Source organism: Gouania willdenowi, chromosome 8 (genome assembly GCF_900634775.1).
Source record: "Gouania willdenowi chromosome 8, fGouWil2.1, whole genome shotgun sequence".
NCBI lineage: Eukaryota > Metazoa > Chordata > Actinopteri > Blenniiformes > Gobiesocidae > Gouania > Gouania willdenowi.
Window position 1 is genome coordinate 4,552,021 of NC_041051.1, and position 13,901 is coordinate 4,565,921.

Consider the following 13,901-nt stretch of genomic DNA (forward strand, 5'->3'; position numbering starts at 1 on the left):
AAGTGGACATATCATGCTTTTAAATCCTTCCTTTTTACATATAAATCATACAGTTGTGGTCTATATAAAGTGGAACTGCAATGCTTGGGTATGAATTCCTCATTATTATAGCTCCACCCCTTTTCTACCCCTTTTCTGATGTGCTTCTGAGAGCAACTCGTTTTGGTGCGGTCTCTTTAAATGCAAATGAGACACTCCATACCCCAGGTTGCAGAGGTGAAATTCGGTTTAACTCCACCCTGTTCGGCCATTTTTGTAGTTTGATAGAAGAAATACGATTATCTAGCGGTGCAGAAAAAGTTTATTCACACGTATTTTACAAAATGTCAACAACGGAAGACTTGTCCATCCAGCTTTACATGTTCGAGCCAGAGTCTGACCCGGCGGAGCGAGATGAAAATGAAGATGATGAACCTGCAGAACCCTAACAAGTGAGCTAACACAAGCACCGAGCTAACACTAGCGCCAAGCTAACGTCACGAAATGCATTTTAATAGTTTTCGTACTTTTCGGAGACAAAAACGGCAAAATGAAATGACTAATGAAAACTTTAGACTTAAATTAAATCACGTAGGCCATATCATCAAGGATCTAAAACGAGCACACAGCGCTAACATATGAAGTCTAAAGACGGTGCAACTGCTAATGCTAACAAAACAACGTCTTATCATCACACTTTTTAGCGTTATTTACAGCTTACCGAAGTGCTCTGTTCGTCGTCTCCAAAGATAGAAGGAATTGAGCCCTCAATCAGACAAAGTCTTTCTGCAAATCCTTCTTTATACTGGTGGAGGTTGCTGAAGCAGTCATCCTTGAAGTGCTTCGCGCACACAAAAATGACCTTACCCACAGATGTGGGTACATTTCCATAAAAAATAAAACTCAACCAGGCACTTCGAAAAGGTTCTGATGCTGGGAGACGGTGTAATGAAGTGTGTGGGTTACTACATCCAACAACCAAACATTTTGATTTCTCCTCTCGTAACTTTGGCATCCTTGAGCTTGGACTACAAAATCGCAGCGAGTGTTGGGCCTGGAGTCAATGTCCTAATTTGGCAGTTCTGCTGAAAATACTGTGACGTTATTGTTCAAAAAACGTAATAGAGAATAGAAAAATCGAAACAGATTGAAAAATATGACCAAAACAGAATATAAAGATATCAACGGAGCACCTGAAGAGATTAATTTGAACTTTTCTGTGCTTCTAAACACTCAATATATATTATACAAAAAATTCATTTAAGGGCTAAAAAAGGTGATTTAGCATGATATGTCCCCTTTAAAACAACTGTAATCAAACCTCTCCTTAAAAAAACTACCCTTGATCCAAGTGACTTGTCCAAATACAGACCAATATCCAATCTCCCTTTTCTTTCCAAAATTCTTGACAAAGTCATTGCAGGTCAACTATGTGATCACCTACATAGGAACAATTTATACGAGAGCTTTCAGTCTGGCTTTAGAGCCAATCACAGCACAGAGACTGCCTTAGTAAAAGTAACCAATGATCTCCTCTTAGCCTCAGACAGAGGGTTGGTCTCAGTTCTGGTGCTCTTAGATCTCAGTGCAGCCTTTGATACAGTGGATCATCATCTACTGCTGCAGAGACTGGAAAGTGTTTTTGAGATTAAAGAAACAGCGCTGGGTTGGTTTAAATCCTACCTATCAGACAGAACCCACTTTGTTCATGTTAATAGTCTCTCCTCAACGTACGCCAGAGTTAATCATGGAGTTCAACAAGGTTCAGTTTTGGGACCAATACTAGGTAACATTATCAGAGAACATAATATACATTTCCATTACTATGCAGATGATACATAGCTTTATCTCTCAATGAAATCAGAGGCTTAATAAAACTCCAGGCTTGTCTTAAAGACATCACATCCTCGATGAGCCGTAACTTTCTCCTTCTTAACCAGGATGAAATCGATGTGATTTTATTTGGTCCAAAGCACCTCAAAGAGAAATAATCAGAACAAATAGTGTCTCTGGATGGCATTACTCTGTCACCCAGCACCACAGTAAAAAAAACTTAGGCATTATCTTTCATACTGACTTATCTTTTAACTCTCATAATAAAGCTAGGGTAGGCGATTTTATCCAGATACACTTTGAAATTGTCTTCATGTCCTGACAGAAATTAAGATCTTATGTGCTCTGAAAAAGGCACAAAGAAAATCTGTCATCTGTAGCAACTGTAAACCTGTAATAACTTCGATCAATAGAAAAAAACAAACTGTTTTTTTTCAACCAATCAATCAATCAATCAATCAATCAATCAATCAATCAATCAATCTTTATTTGTATAGCGCCAAATCATAACCAATGGTATCTCAAGGCACTTTACAGTAGAGCAGTCTTAAGGACGGACTCTTCATTTTATGGATACACACATATGCATATATACGTATATACACATACATATGTATCCCACACCCAACATGAATTCATCATGGCGGCAAGGAAAACCTTCTGTTAAGCAGCAGGAACCTTGTGTGGATCCCATTCCTATGATGAACAGCCATCCACGTTATGCTGTGTTGGGTGTGTGCAGAGGAAAGGGTGGAGACAGAGCCGCTGAGACTCTGTAACTCCACACTGAGGATCCCACGGACCTGCAAGACAAAAGCCAGAAGGAGAACAGGAGCAAACACACAAGGGAAGAAGCAATCACGTCTCCCTGTCTCCCTGCTGGTTCTCAATCCCTCGCATGCACGAGCTCACACTGAAAGCGCGTCACCGCTGACGGTGGAGTTTTTGGTCAAGTTCTTTAACATTTATAACGGTAAAGTTTATTGTTTACTTCCAGCTGAATGAGACATGAGACAGCCAGGTTTCTACACAATACAAGCGATTAGCTGAGGTCTGCTTCTGCAGCAGCTGTGCGCATGCATGTGAGTGAGATGGAGCACAGAGGGGAGGGACGAGGGGGGTAAAAGGTAGAAGCTACATTCAAAATTAAGCTAGCTTTTGAAAATCACCTACCCTGCCTTTAAACAAATCACAAGGACATATTTCTTCCACCTCTGTAATATCTCTAAAATCAGGAATATCTTGGCCCAGATTGATGCCGAAAAACAAATCAATGCATTTGTTACATCTAGATTAGATTATTGTAACTCCCTACTTTTGGGATGTCCTAGTAACTCACTAAAAAGTCTCCAGTTAATTCAGAATGCTGCAGCTAGAATACTAACAGGAGAGAGCATAGTTCTCCAGTATTGGCTTCCCTTCATTGGCTTCCTGTGAAATCTTGAATAGTTTAAAATCCTTCTGTTAGCATACAAAGCTCTACATGATCAAGTTCCTGTATATATTAAAGACCTGTTAGTGCCGTATCATCCGGGCAGAACATTCCGCTCTCAGTCTGCTGGTCTTCTGGAAGTTCCTAACATGTCTAGAAGTAGAACAGGAGGCAGAGCATTCAGCTACCAGGCTCCATCATCTACACATAGCTCTGGGTTGTAGACAACCCAGCACCGAGAACCGGTTCCAAATAGGAACCGGTTCCTAGCGTACGGTTCCGGAACCGTTACGAAGATGTTTAAATTTTGATTCTTTTTTTCAATTCCTAAATGCCCGCACTAGTTTGTTCTCGTGGGGTTTGTATAAGATGCATTCAGAACGCGACTGGTGTGTGTGTGTGTGTGTGTGTGTGTGTCTGGCTACGATTTCAGTTTGGACCACGAAGCGGAAGGGAGATAGGAGCTAATCACCGGTAAAAATCCCAGTAAAACTCTGGAAAACAATCACCAGGAATAAATATTTGCTCCCTGGTAAAGATTGTAGCTCTAACAACTGGTAAGGGTGTACTCATACTGCCAGCTCGGGCCGTTCCAAGCTCACAGCAGGAACCCCCCCTCCCTGTCTCTTTTCTGGCATGGTAGAACGGACGTGATCACCAGCTCAACTCAGTTCCCACAGACAAACACGTCATCACGTTCATTTACGACACACGTATGGCTTTATGTCATCATTAAGCGACTCTGGGTTTGTTGTTGACAGTACATGCCGTTAATTTAATATATTCTTTTGCGTAGGGTAACTATACGTCCATATTTACCCAGGCACGTCCTCTTTTCACGGCTGGATTATACGAACGGACTGGGTTTCCCAGGGCCCCTGAACGCAACACGGTAATTTAAATGACCGTAACTCTGCTCATATTTGCTCTATCGGAGAAATAACATCAGTTTATGAAAGATAAGAAGTTGCTCTTTAAAGCCTGTGTCGGTAAATTTAATTTTACTCACACGTGATTGAAACATTAAAGATGCCGCTTTGTTTTGACGAAATCGACACGAGGAACAGAGAGAAAACCAAGTGAGTGAAAAAGGAAGAGAAATTAAAAGAGACCAAATAACGGTGGATCAAATTGAAAATGAAGAATCTTGGATGATAAAAACCAGCATGGCTGGAGATTCAAAGGGATTTGAAAGCAAAGAAGGAAACTGAGCTTATAAAGGTAAGATCACTTTAATTTCTGGATCAATAAATGCTTTTGTGGAGCTAGTCTTTGTGTACATTAATATAAGATTAAATGGATGCTTTTAATGAGTGAGATAGTTTAGGACAGAGTATTTGTGTTTGTTTAAATTTTGTCTGGCTCGTCTTCCTTTCTTTCTGTTCACAGCATAACCTTCTATTTCGTTCTAAAAAATGTGTTTACAGCTAATTTTACTGATTATTGTTACATATCCTGCATGTGCATTATATACAGTATACTGTAAATATAGCAACAATTTTATTAAATACAAAGCAAATGACATGCAAACAGAAAAACAAAGGTAAAATTAGTGTAATTAATTTGTAAAAATTAGTGAGTTGTTGAAAAGTGCTAAGGTGCAGCAGAGGGTCTCCTTCTGCAGAGACATGATGATGAGGGGTAAGAGTAAAACCCATAATTCCAAGGTATTTCCAAGGTTACACATATGCATATAAATGCATATTACTGGTATATTAACCCTTATAAAAAAATATGGAAATGGGACATTTTACTGCTGCAAATGTGTAACATATTACTGGTATTTTGAGAACAGGACATGTTTTTTGGTTTATATGGGTTAATATACCAGTAATATGTATTTAAATCCTCGGAAATACCCAGACCTGATGATGAGCTGCTACACTCCGTTACTGTCCCGCTGTCGGCTGAACAAAGAGAAGTCCTGATGGTCATGTTGTCCTTTGCCTCCATTAGTTCTCTGTGGTGTCATTCATATATCCTCAGGTAACACCATCTCTGACCTCTTCACCGGCTAACGAGCACTTCTGACACCGCTATCAATGTGGAATGCGGATGTTTATGTGCCGAAAAGCGTTGTGCGGTACCAACGTCATCACATTTGTGCGCGGGTCGAGTCGAGTTGTGTGCGCATGCAAACACCGCGCCAATGTGGCACGGTGTTTGGCCCACCTCTTCTAGCAGGACCATCGGGCCGTTATCCCCCCTGGGTGCAGTTCACACCTACGTAGGCCAGACAATGGCCCCCCATGGTATCACACATGCACAGAGCTGGTTAGGAACGGTCCTGGTTGCCAGTGTTACTACACCCTAAAATGATAAACTTGGTGATATTAGAGCCTGTACATGCAGTACGCGGACGCATTTACTCCGGGTCTTAATACCAGCCGTCCGGTGAAGCCTCTTCCGTTTACCGCATTTACCAAGGTCCGTGTGTGTTTAATAAGTCTGTGTGTGTCCAGACACACAGACTTATTAAGTCTGTGTGTCTGGACATGTAGACTGTGACAGTCTACATGTTTATGCTTCTGTCCATCCACACTTTTCATTATATCCATGTCTTTTAAGGCTCTTATTAAATAATCTTATTTCGATTATGTCATCACCAGCGCATCATCGCCGCAAGTCGCGCAAGTGCAGAACGACCTGAATTAACTTAATCTTTCTCAACAAAAACTGTTGATTGATTTGTCACATGACTGTTCCAGGGTTTGAGTTTGTTTTATTTTGTATCACATCTACCTGAGCTGTAGCTCTTTGTTTTTTAGACTGCTGACAACTTGTTTGTAGTTTTATTTCAGCAAGTTTCAGTTTTACAGTTACAGTTGGGGACCTTTGTAGTTGAATACCCTAGTTACAGTACAGCAACCAAATTAAACTGTATCAACTCAGTTAATTAATAAAAATGACCTGTGTAAAGGCTTTTTCAAATGAAAAAATATCCTGTGAAATCTGTGACCTGTTGACCTGCACAACTCAAAGAATCGGAATCGAGAATCGTTTAGAACAGGAATCAAAATTGAGAATCGGAATCAGAATCGTTAAAATATAAACGATGCCCAACCTTACCCATCATACTGCTCACACTGCTTCACACCATTTACACTGATGTCCGCCCCATATATCACGTTTAATGTTAACACAACCACTAGGAATGAGTGTATCATAATGTATCATGTTTTTCCTGCAGTCTGTGCCTTCTCCTCGCCCTAAGCTCTCTTTTCTGTTTCAGGTGTCTTGATGTTGGAGCTGGCGGTTCCTGATCATTGGTTCACGGCTCAACTAGTCTGGAACAGTCGGATGGACTATCCTTCTATCCTATTCTGTTTGCCCTACTGTTCACTAACCCAACCAGTCGACGCAGATGGCTGCCACCTCTGAACCTGGTTCTGCTGGAGATTTCTTCCTGTTAAAAAGGGTGAGTTTTTTCTTCCCACTGTCGCTAAATGCTTGTTCATGTGGATCTTGTTGGGTTCTTTCTTTCTTATACTATGGAATCTTAAGCGCTTTGATATGACTTTGTTGTAATTTGGGCTATATAAATAAAGTTGAATTGAATTTAATTGAATTGAATGAACAGCAAACTGTGATTTGCATACACGGATAATCAAATCAAATCTTGTCAAATTAATTATTACTTTGGAGGGAACTGGGTAATGTTTCAAAGTCTTATTTTGAAATAAAGTGTCAGTTTTGACTTGATTGTATTCCTTTGACCAAACTATAAAATTATTCTGTCTTAATTTACTTAATACACCACATATTTGCTAATCAACATCATCCATACTTAACCAAATGATCGCTGTATTAAACAGCAAAGGTGATTTATGTGTGTAAATAGTACTTCGAATGGAAAAGTAAAAGGAGGTGTAGCTCACAGAGGCTCCTTGGGAATCGGTGTCCTCCATTGGTTGCAGATGTGCCCTCTTCATCATCTGAGACAAAACAATAAACACAAGCAGAAATATACCTACTGTAAAGCTTTTAAAAGACACTACTGCCACACCAAATACACATTTTTGTGCGAGGCAACATTATTTCCTCATATTTTTTGTGCTACAGGGCACAATATTTATTCGTGTTGCGCTGAACAAAACTGTTCGTACGTTTAGATCTGTTCGTATGACGTACGTTCGACCATATTCACGCAAGCAACTGTGACGTGAGCGTTCAGTGTGAGATAAGATAAGATATCTTTATTGTCACTGTACAAGTACAACAAAATACTGTTAGAGCAATCCAGTAGATGCCTTATCAAAAAATATACAACATATGAGCCGGAGATAGGCCCCAGCAGACCCCCACGACCAGTCTGAAAATGGATGGATGGCCCCTGAGATCTGACTGTAGCGTATGCTACAGTCAGATCTCAAGTCCGATCTTGTGTACATTAATCTCAGTGTGTGTGGATTTGCAGCACAGTCTGAAAATAATTATTAAACAAAACCTCAACTGTCATTTAAGCATTCAGAACAGATCAAAAATGATTATTAAACCTCTGTGTTGGACTGGGGGAATGCTGCTGTGTATCATTCATGCTCTTAAAATGTAAAGTATACCTTAAACCTCTGCAAATCGGCTGCAGTATTCAGTCAGTAATGTGATGAATTATAGGTGAAATTGGCTGAAGGCATAATAAACACAGACAAGGGACAACATTTACTCATTTTTAAGACGTTTTAAGGGGTTTTGTTCATTTATTTTAATATAATATGTATTGCTTAAAGCGTGCGGACAACTGAGGTCGATATAAATGTCATATTTTCGTGTGTTTCTCCAGGATTTTTCTGTTGTGAAGTTGTACGCAGTGCGCACAGGGGGGCAGACGACACGTCCTCGGTAGCTCATCCATCCAGGAGCTCCTTTATATGGGGGAGCGATAAGGGCAAACACAGGAATGCTGCAGCCAAACTGTACCTTTAAGTCCAGTTTACACACTGTCAAAAACTTTTGCTCCATTTCAGATGTCAGGATTTGCTTTATTTTCTTGCCAGTGTTTGTTTCACCTCAGTGGGCGGGGCCTCTGAACCAGGATGTATCATTTTAATGACAATCAAATTCAGCCGTTGAATTTATCAACACCCGATCATTTGTCACACGTTGGTCCTGTTGTACGACCCAATGTGAACTCAGATTTGCACCTGTTTTCATGCAAGGTTGATGAATTAGGGACATTAAATTTGACATTTTTGTCACGCAGCGTGTGGACTCCAAACAGAAGGGAAATTTTTAGCCACACCATTTACTAATTATAAAAATTAAGCTAAATTTTTCTACTGATGACCCTTTAAACCCAAAGGTGTTAAACTTTAACCAATAGGCAGCAAAAAATTGACCAATGTCTTTTTTTTGGAAATGACCAGATTTCTGTCACAATAACAGTTTCTACTTCAAACTTGACTTTATTAAAATGATTGTCTAATCATTGTTATCAAACCACAGCCACAAACACTGATGCACTTTCTCACTACAGAGTGTGAGCGATGTGAACCACCTTTAATGTACTGCACTAGAGTGAGAACAACTTGATAAACTATATTGAAATTAGATATTTTATCTTATTGCTAGGGGTGTTGGATGCCGCAATTGATCTTATGTGATATCAACATGACTCATACATTATTTTATGATGTATTTTGTATTGTGGAATGTTAGAAAAGCTCAAGTGATTATCCCCCGCCAAAAAATGTGGAAGGGGGATATAGGTTTGAGCTCCGTCCTGTTTGAGGTATCTTCAAAGGAAACAGCTTTTCTTAGAAACCGCTTAAGTAGTTAGTAATTTAAAATTCTGATGTGATCATATTTTCTTATCTATACATCTAAGTTAGATTTAGGACATTTAGGAAAAGGTTGTGAGTTATAATGAGAACCAATCTGGTGGGGGATGTTGATGATTGTCTTCTTGTTCAAACAGAGAACAATAGTCAGCAACAGTAGTATGAGAAAAACTGATCTATATGTACTTATTATTAATCAATCATACATTTTAAAAGACAAGAAGAACACAGAAAATACTCCAAAAACACACAAAACTACAACAAAAATTAACAAAACGACTACAGTGATACACAAAATATTGTTAATAAAATTACAAAAAATGACGAAAAATGGCTGCAAACCTACAGCACAATCAAACAAGCACAACGACAACAGAAATACATAGAAATTACCCCAAAAAAGGACAGTACAAAATGACAGTACAAATATACAACATGACACAAAAAAACATATGTTTTAAAAGAAAATTTCACAAAAGGACAACAGAAATGCACAAAATGCCTCACAATGAGCAAGACAACAACAAACATACACAGAATGGCAGAAAAACACACAAAATTACTATAAAAACTTTATTCTTTCTTTTATTAATGCTCAGATCGCTCAATATTCTTAATGCTGACTTGAATGTTGATTATGTGACTCTGATCAAACAATACATTTTTTGTGATAAACGTTGCCTTCCTCTGCTTTAATGTATAAATCAAGTAGAGGGATGAGCTTTGGCAATAATGTAAAAATGAGATGCTACATGTTTCTCATAGTGGTCTAAATTAGGAATTAGACCGTTAATTTAAATGTGTCAAACTAAGATTAGACAGCAGCTCAGGGACCGTCCATCATGGATCGTCATAAGTGAGGCCGGGTTAAGATACAAAAACATGCTGGTCTTTACCTACGGAGTCAGAAAGCAGCAACAGCTGGAGGTCCTGGATGGAGGAGATGGGACTGTTCCTAACCAGCTCCACCAGGGCTGCAGGCAGGGCATCCCCCTGAAGCACACACACACACACACACACACACACACACACACACACACGCACACACACACACACACACACACACACACACACACACACACACGAGACCAGAGCAGATATATTTAAACATGATTAAAACAGCAGAGGACAGTGACTCATCGCAGTTCTTTTTTTTTTAACAAGGCATGTGATTGCACGGAAAACATTCTTAGATCTGAAAACAGGACATCCAAGGACACTGAATAATACCAGTATAATGCTTTTCCAAGTTGTAGGTGTTTTGGTGCGCGCAGCTTTGAAAACACTCATGTGCTGTTTTGTTTTTCGCTTTTTGATGTCTTTAGCATTCCCGTGTATCTGGAAAAGCACTTTTTATGCAGAGAAAAATGCTTGAATCCCATAAAACAAAGAAGAAAATGTAACTTAACCTCCTTGGATGTACTTATGCAGGTTCAAACAAGTCTCTAGTGCAGACATAGGCAACTGACGGCCCAGGGGTCACATGAGGCCCTTGATCTAATTGTATGCGGCCTCCAAAGTAAATGTACAAAATGACAGAAAAAATACACAAAACATGAGCAAGAATACATAAAACAAATCTAAAAAAATTACAACTTTGCAAGAACATACAGTAAAAGACAAGAGAAAGATCCAGAAAATACACCAAAAACACACAAAAAGACTACAAAAATGAACAAAACAACAGTTATACACAAAATTAAAAATGAACAGAATTACAGAAAACGACAACAAAAGTACAAAAAAGACAAGAAAAACACAAAACATGACTCAGCAAACTCACAGCACTAACAAACAAGCAAAATGACAACAGATATATACAAAAATTACTCCAAAAAATGCAAAATGGCAGCACAAATACACAATATGACTTCAAAAAACATATATTTTACATGAAAAATACACAAAAAGACTACAAAAATACACAAAATGCCTCACAACAAGCAAGACAACAACAAGCATACACAGAATGACAGAAAAACACACACAATTACTATAAAAACTATTGTTCTTTCCTGTATTAACGCTCATATTGCTCATTATTCTAAATGCTGACATGAATGTTGATCATGTGGCCTTCAGGTCAAACAAACACATTTTTGTGGTCCTGCTGTGATAAAAGTTGCCTACTTCTGCTCTAGTGCTTCAAAACTCATTCATAATCCATTAAATGTCCATTTACTACATGATACCATTGATATTAAATCCTGGGCATCACACGTTGAGTGTAGGTTTAGCCCCCCCGGGTCATTATTGGCTAAAAGACAGCTGGGGGTGGGGGGGGGGGATCAGCCAGAGCAGAAACACAATGGTTACTAAGAGTGGAGTGAATGACTATTGGCGTTGTGTCTTCTCATCTGCTAACATTTAAAGGTCAAAGGAGCAAGGAAGGAGTCAGGAAGTGGGGGAAGGAATGATACGGAGAGGATGAGGGCAGAGAGGTGCATTGACCAAAAAAAAAGGAGATGAATTAAAAGACGGGGATCATACATGGGTCGAGGCAAGCTATGTTGGTTAAACATCTTTACAGGCATGGAGGAAACCACTGGAAGCGATCTAAAGGAAGATTGTAAAGTAATAGGAATTGTGCAGTGTAACGTTTATGAAGATAAATCAGAAGAAACCAGACTTATAAATCTGTGTACCCTTCATTCTTTGGTTATTCTGTTTTAAAATAGTAATTAAATCTTGTTCTGCCTGTGAGATATTTAGGATTTTAATTAGAATTAGAGCAGCACGTCACATTCTGTCAGCGCTAACAGTGTTACGATCCAATTAGTATCCAAATAAACTGGTGACTGACCAGATATTCTCTGGCTCTGTACTGCACACTACACACATGCCCTCAAAGTCCGTGTCACTTCAGTATTTAGTGTTTCAATGCAGCAGTAGCGTGTCCGGAGGAGAGGGGGATGAGAGGGGGTGAGGCTGTCACCATTGAATCTACTGGTGCTCCTTGTTTCTTTTGATCAACTTCCGTCTATGTTAACGGCTGCTGTTAGTGGCTAATGGGATTAAAATGTGCAAAATAAATATTTTTACTGCCCTCAAAAAAGCTGTAATTGTAGGGACGGGACAACGCGTTGTCGTAATCGATGACGTCGATGCAAAATATGTGCACCGATGCGTCGTCTGACCAAAACAAAGATGGCAGCGCCAGAGAATAACTAACGTGAGTGGCTCCTCCGAGTTTCAAAAGTGCAAGGCAGAGAAAGCACGCACTCATTGATTGAAGGTAGCTGTTCCTCGTAACCCTCGTCCTTTATCCCGAGTGTGACCGGACGGCAGTGCGTCAACGGGACAAGGAGGAAACACACGCCGTGACATCAGCAACAGCAGCAGCAGCGCACACACACACACTTCTTAAATTAAAAGGAAAGTTTATTTTTTGCTTTTTGTATTAGCATTTGGAATTTTGAGTTTAAGAAAAATGTGAGTGGCAGAGTGTATTACTTTAAGTTATTATTTTTACGTAAGCTAGGCCTGTGTGTTTTCAACTTTATGTTGAAAACAGGTTCAGAAAGAACACCATGACAGGCTGCCTCCCACTGCCTTTTCATGTTTTAATGAATGTTACCTCTGACTCTGAATGCATTATTTTGTACTTTTATATTCTTACTTGAAGTTGAAGAGCAATTAACATATATTGCAATGTTAAGGAATTCATGTTTTTTTTTTTCATTTTAGATATGTAAATCAACATGTATAAATTACTTTTAGTCAATAAACAGGGTGATAATCGATAATTGAATCGAGTGAAATGAAATCGAACCGGAAAAATTCATCGCTAGATTAATCGATGCATCGAAAAAATAATCGCTAGAATAATCGTTTAAAAAATTATCGTTTATCCCAGCCCTATGTAATTGTTTTTGGAAAAGTATCAAATGGTAGAAGTTCTAACATCTATTATTCATCACACTAGCCCCACAGTCGATACTCAGTCACCTGGATATTTGGACACTATTTAGACCATAACAAGCTTTTTATGAGCTAAAACATCCACAGACTGAATAAAAACAGGAGCAGGACCAGAAACCTACTGAAATAAATCCTTAACAGTCCTATTGTGTGTGGAGACCTGGTCCAGGATCTGTGGAGGGAAACCAGGTGCAGCAGACTTCAGTTCTCGCTTCAATTACCCCTTAAATATCAAAATATCACACAAACAGAACAAGTTTTAAAAAAAAAAAAAAACGCTTATCTGGTTTTTTATTTTTCTGTATTTCTGTTTTGATTTTAAGTCAGTAAAACAAAATAGCCACATCATTTGATTTGGTTTTAAAACAGAATAACCAAAGAACAAAGGGTACACAGATTCTTATGCAGGTTAGGAGTTGCTTGTTCTCGTTTAATGTGCAGTGTTTACTACCGTATCATGTTGGAATTTTGATCAATCCCAGAGGAGAACAGTCTGCAGCTAAAGGAAGCGGTCCTTTACGTATGATGGTGTATTCTGACATTCCCACATTGTTGTGGACCTTTTTTTTACACGTCAATAATCCATGGGGGAAATGCCTCCTGCGTTACCCTCTCAGCTGCAGAACTGCGGAGGGAGTCATTATAAAGGTTCCCCCACCACCGTTGCAGCTAATTATGTCTAATGTTAATTATAGGATGTGTGTCTTTGTTCACATCGGTGCCTGCTGGCATGAAAATTTGTGTCCGAGCAGGAAATATTCAATAAACATGTCAGCGTTGACAAAACAAAAGTAAACAGATGTGAGGGGTACATTTTTAGATAAAAACTTTTATTTTGAAAGGGAATAACAATATACATTCTTATTCTAATTCAATTATCAGATTCTAGTGAATATGGATGCTGCACATGCCAGTATGTGAGTATTGAATTCAAAATTGGGAAATAAAACTTGACAATT

General features: G+C 39.0%; 1 protein-coding gene across 4 annotated transcripts in view; it reads right to left on the minus strand.

Annotated features, from left to right (window-relative positions):
- Positions 1-13,901, minus strand: part of pdgfbb (platelet-derived growth factor beta polypeptide b) — a 36,027-nt gene that overhangs the window by 7,119 nt on the left and 15,007 nt on the right. The window contains exons 2-3 of one of the 4 annotated variants that reach the window (XM_028456258.1): positions 9,918-10,014; positions 7,123-7,179 (exon numbers count right to left, since the gene is read on the minus strand). The exons of 1 other annotated variant lie outside the window; for it this stretch is intronic. In XM_028456258.1, the coding sequence (XP_028312059.1) occupies positions 7,123-7,179; positions 9,918-10,014 (154 nt within the window). Of the gene's footprint in view, positions 1-7,122; positions 7,180-9,917; positions 10,015-13,901 lie in introns of those variants that run through there. 2 more of the 4 variants (XM_028456262.1, XM_028456260.1) reach the window with 2 other exon arrangements.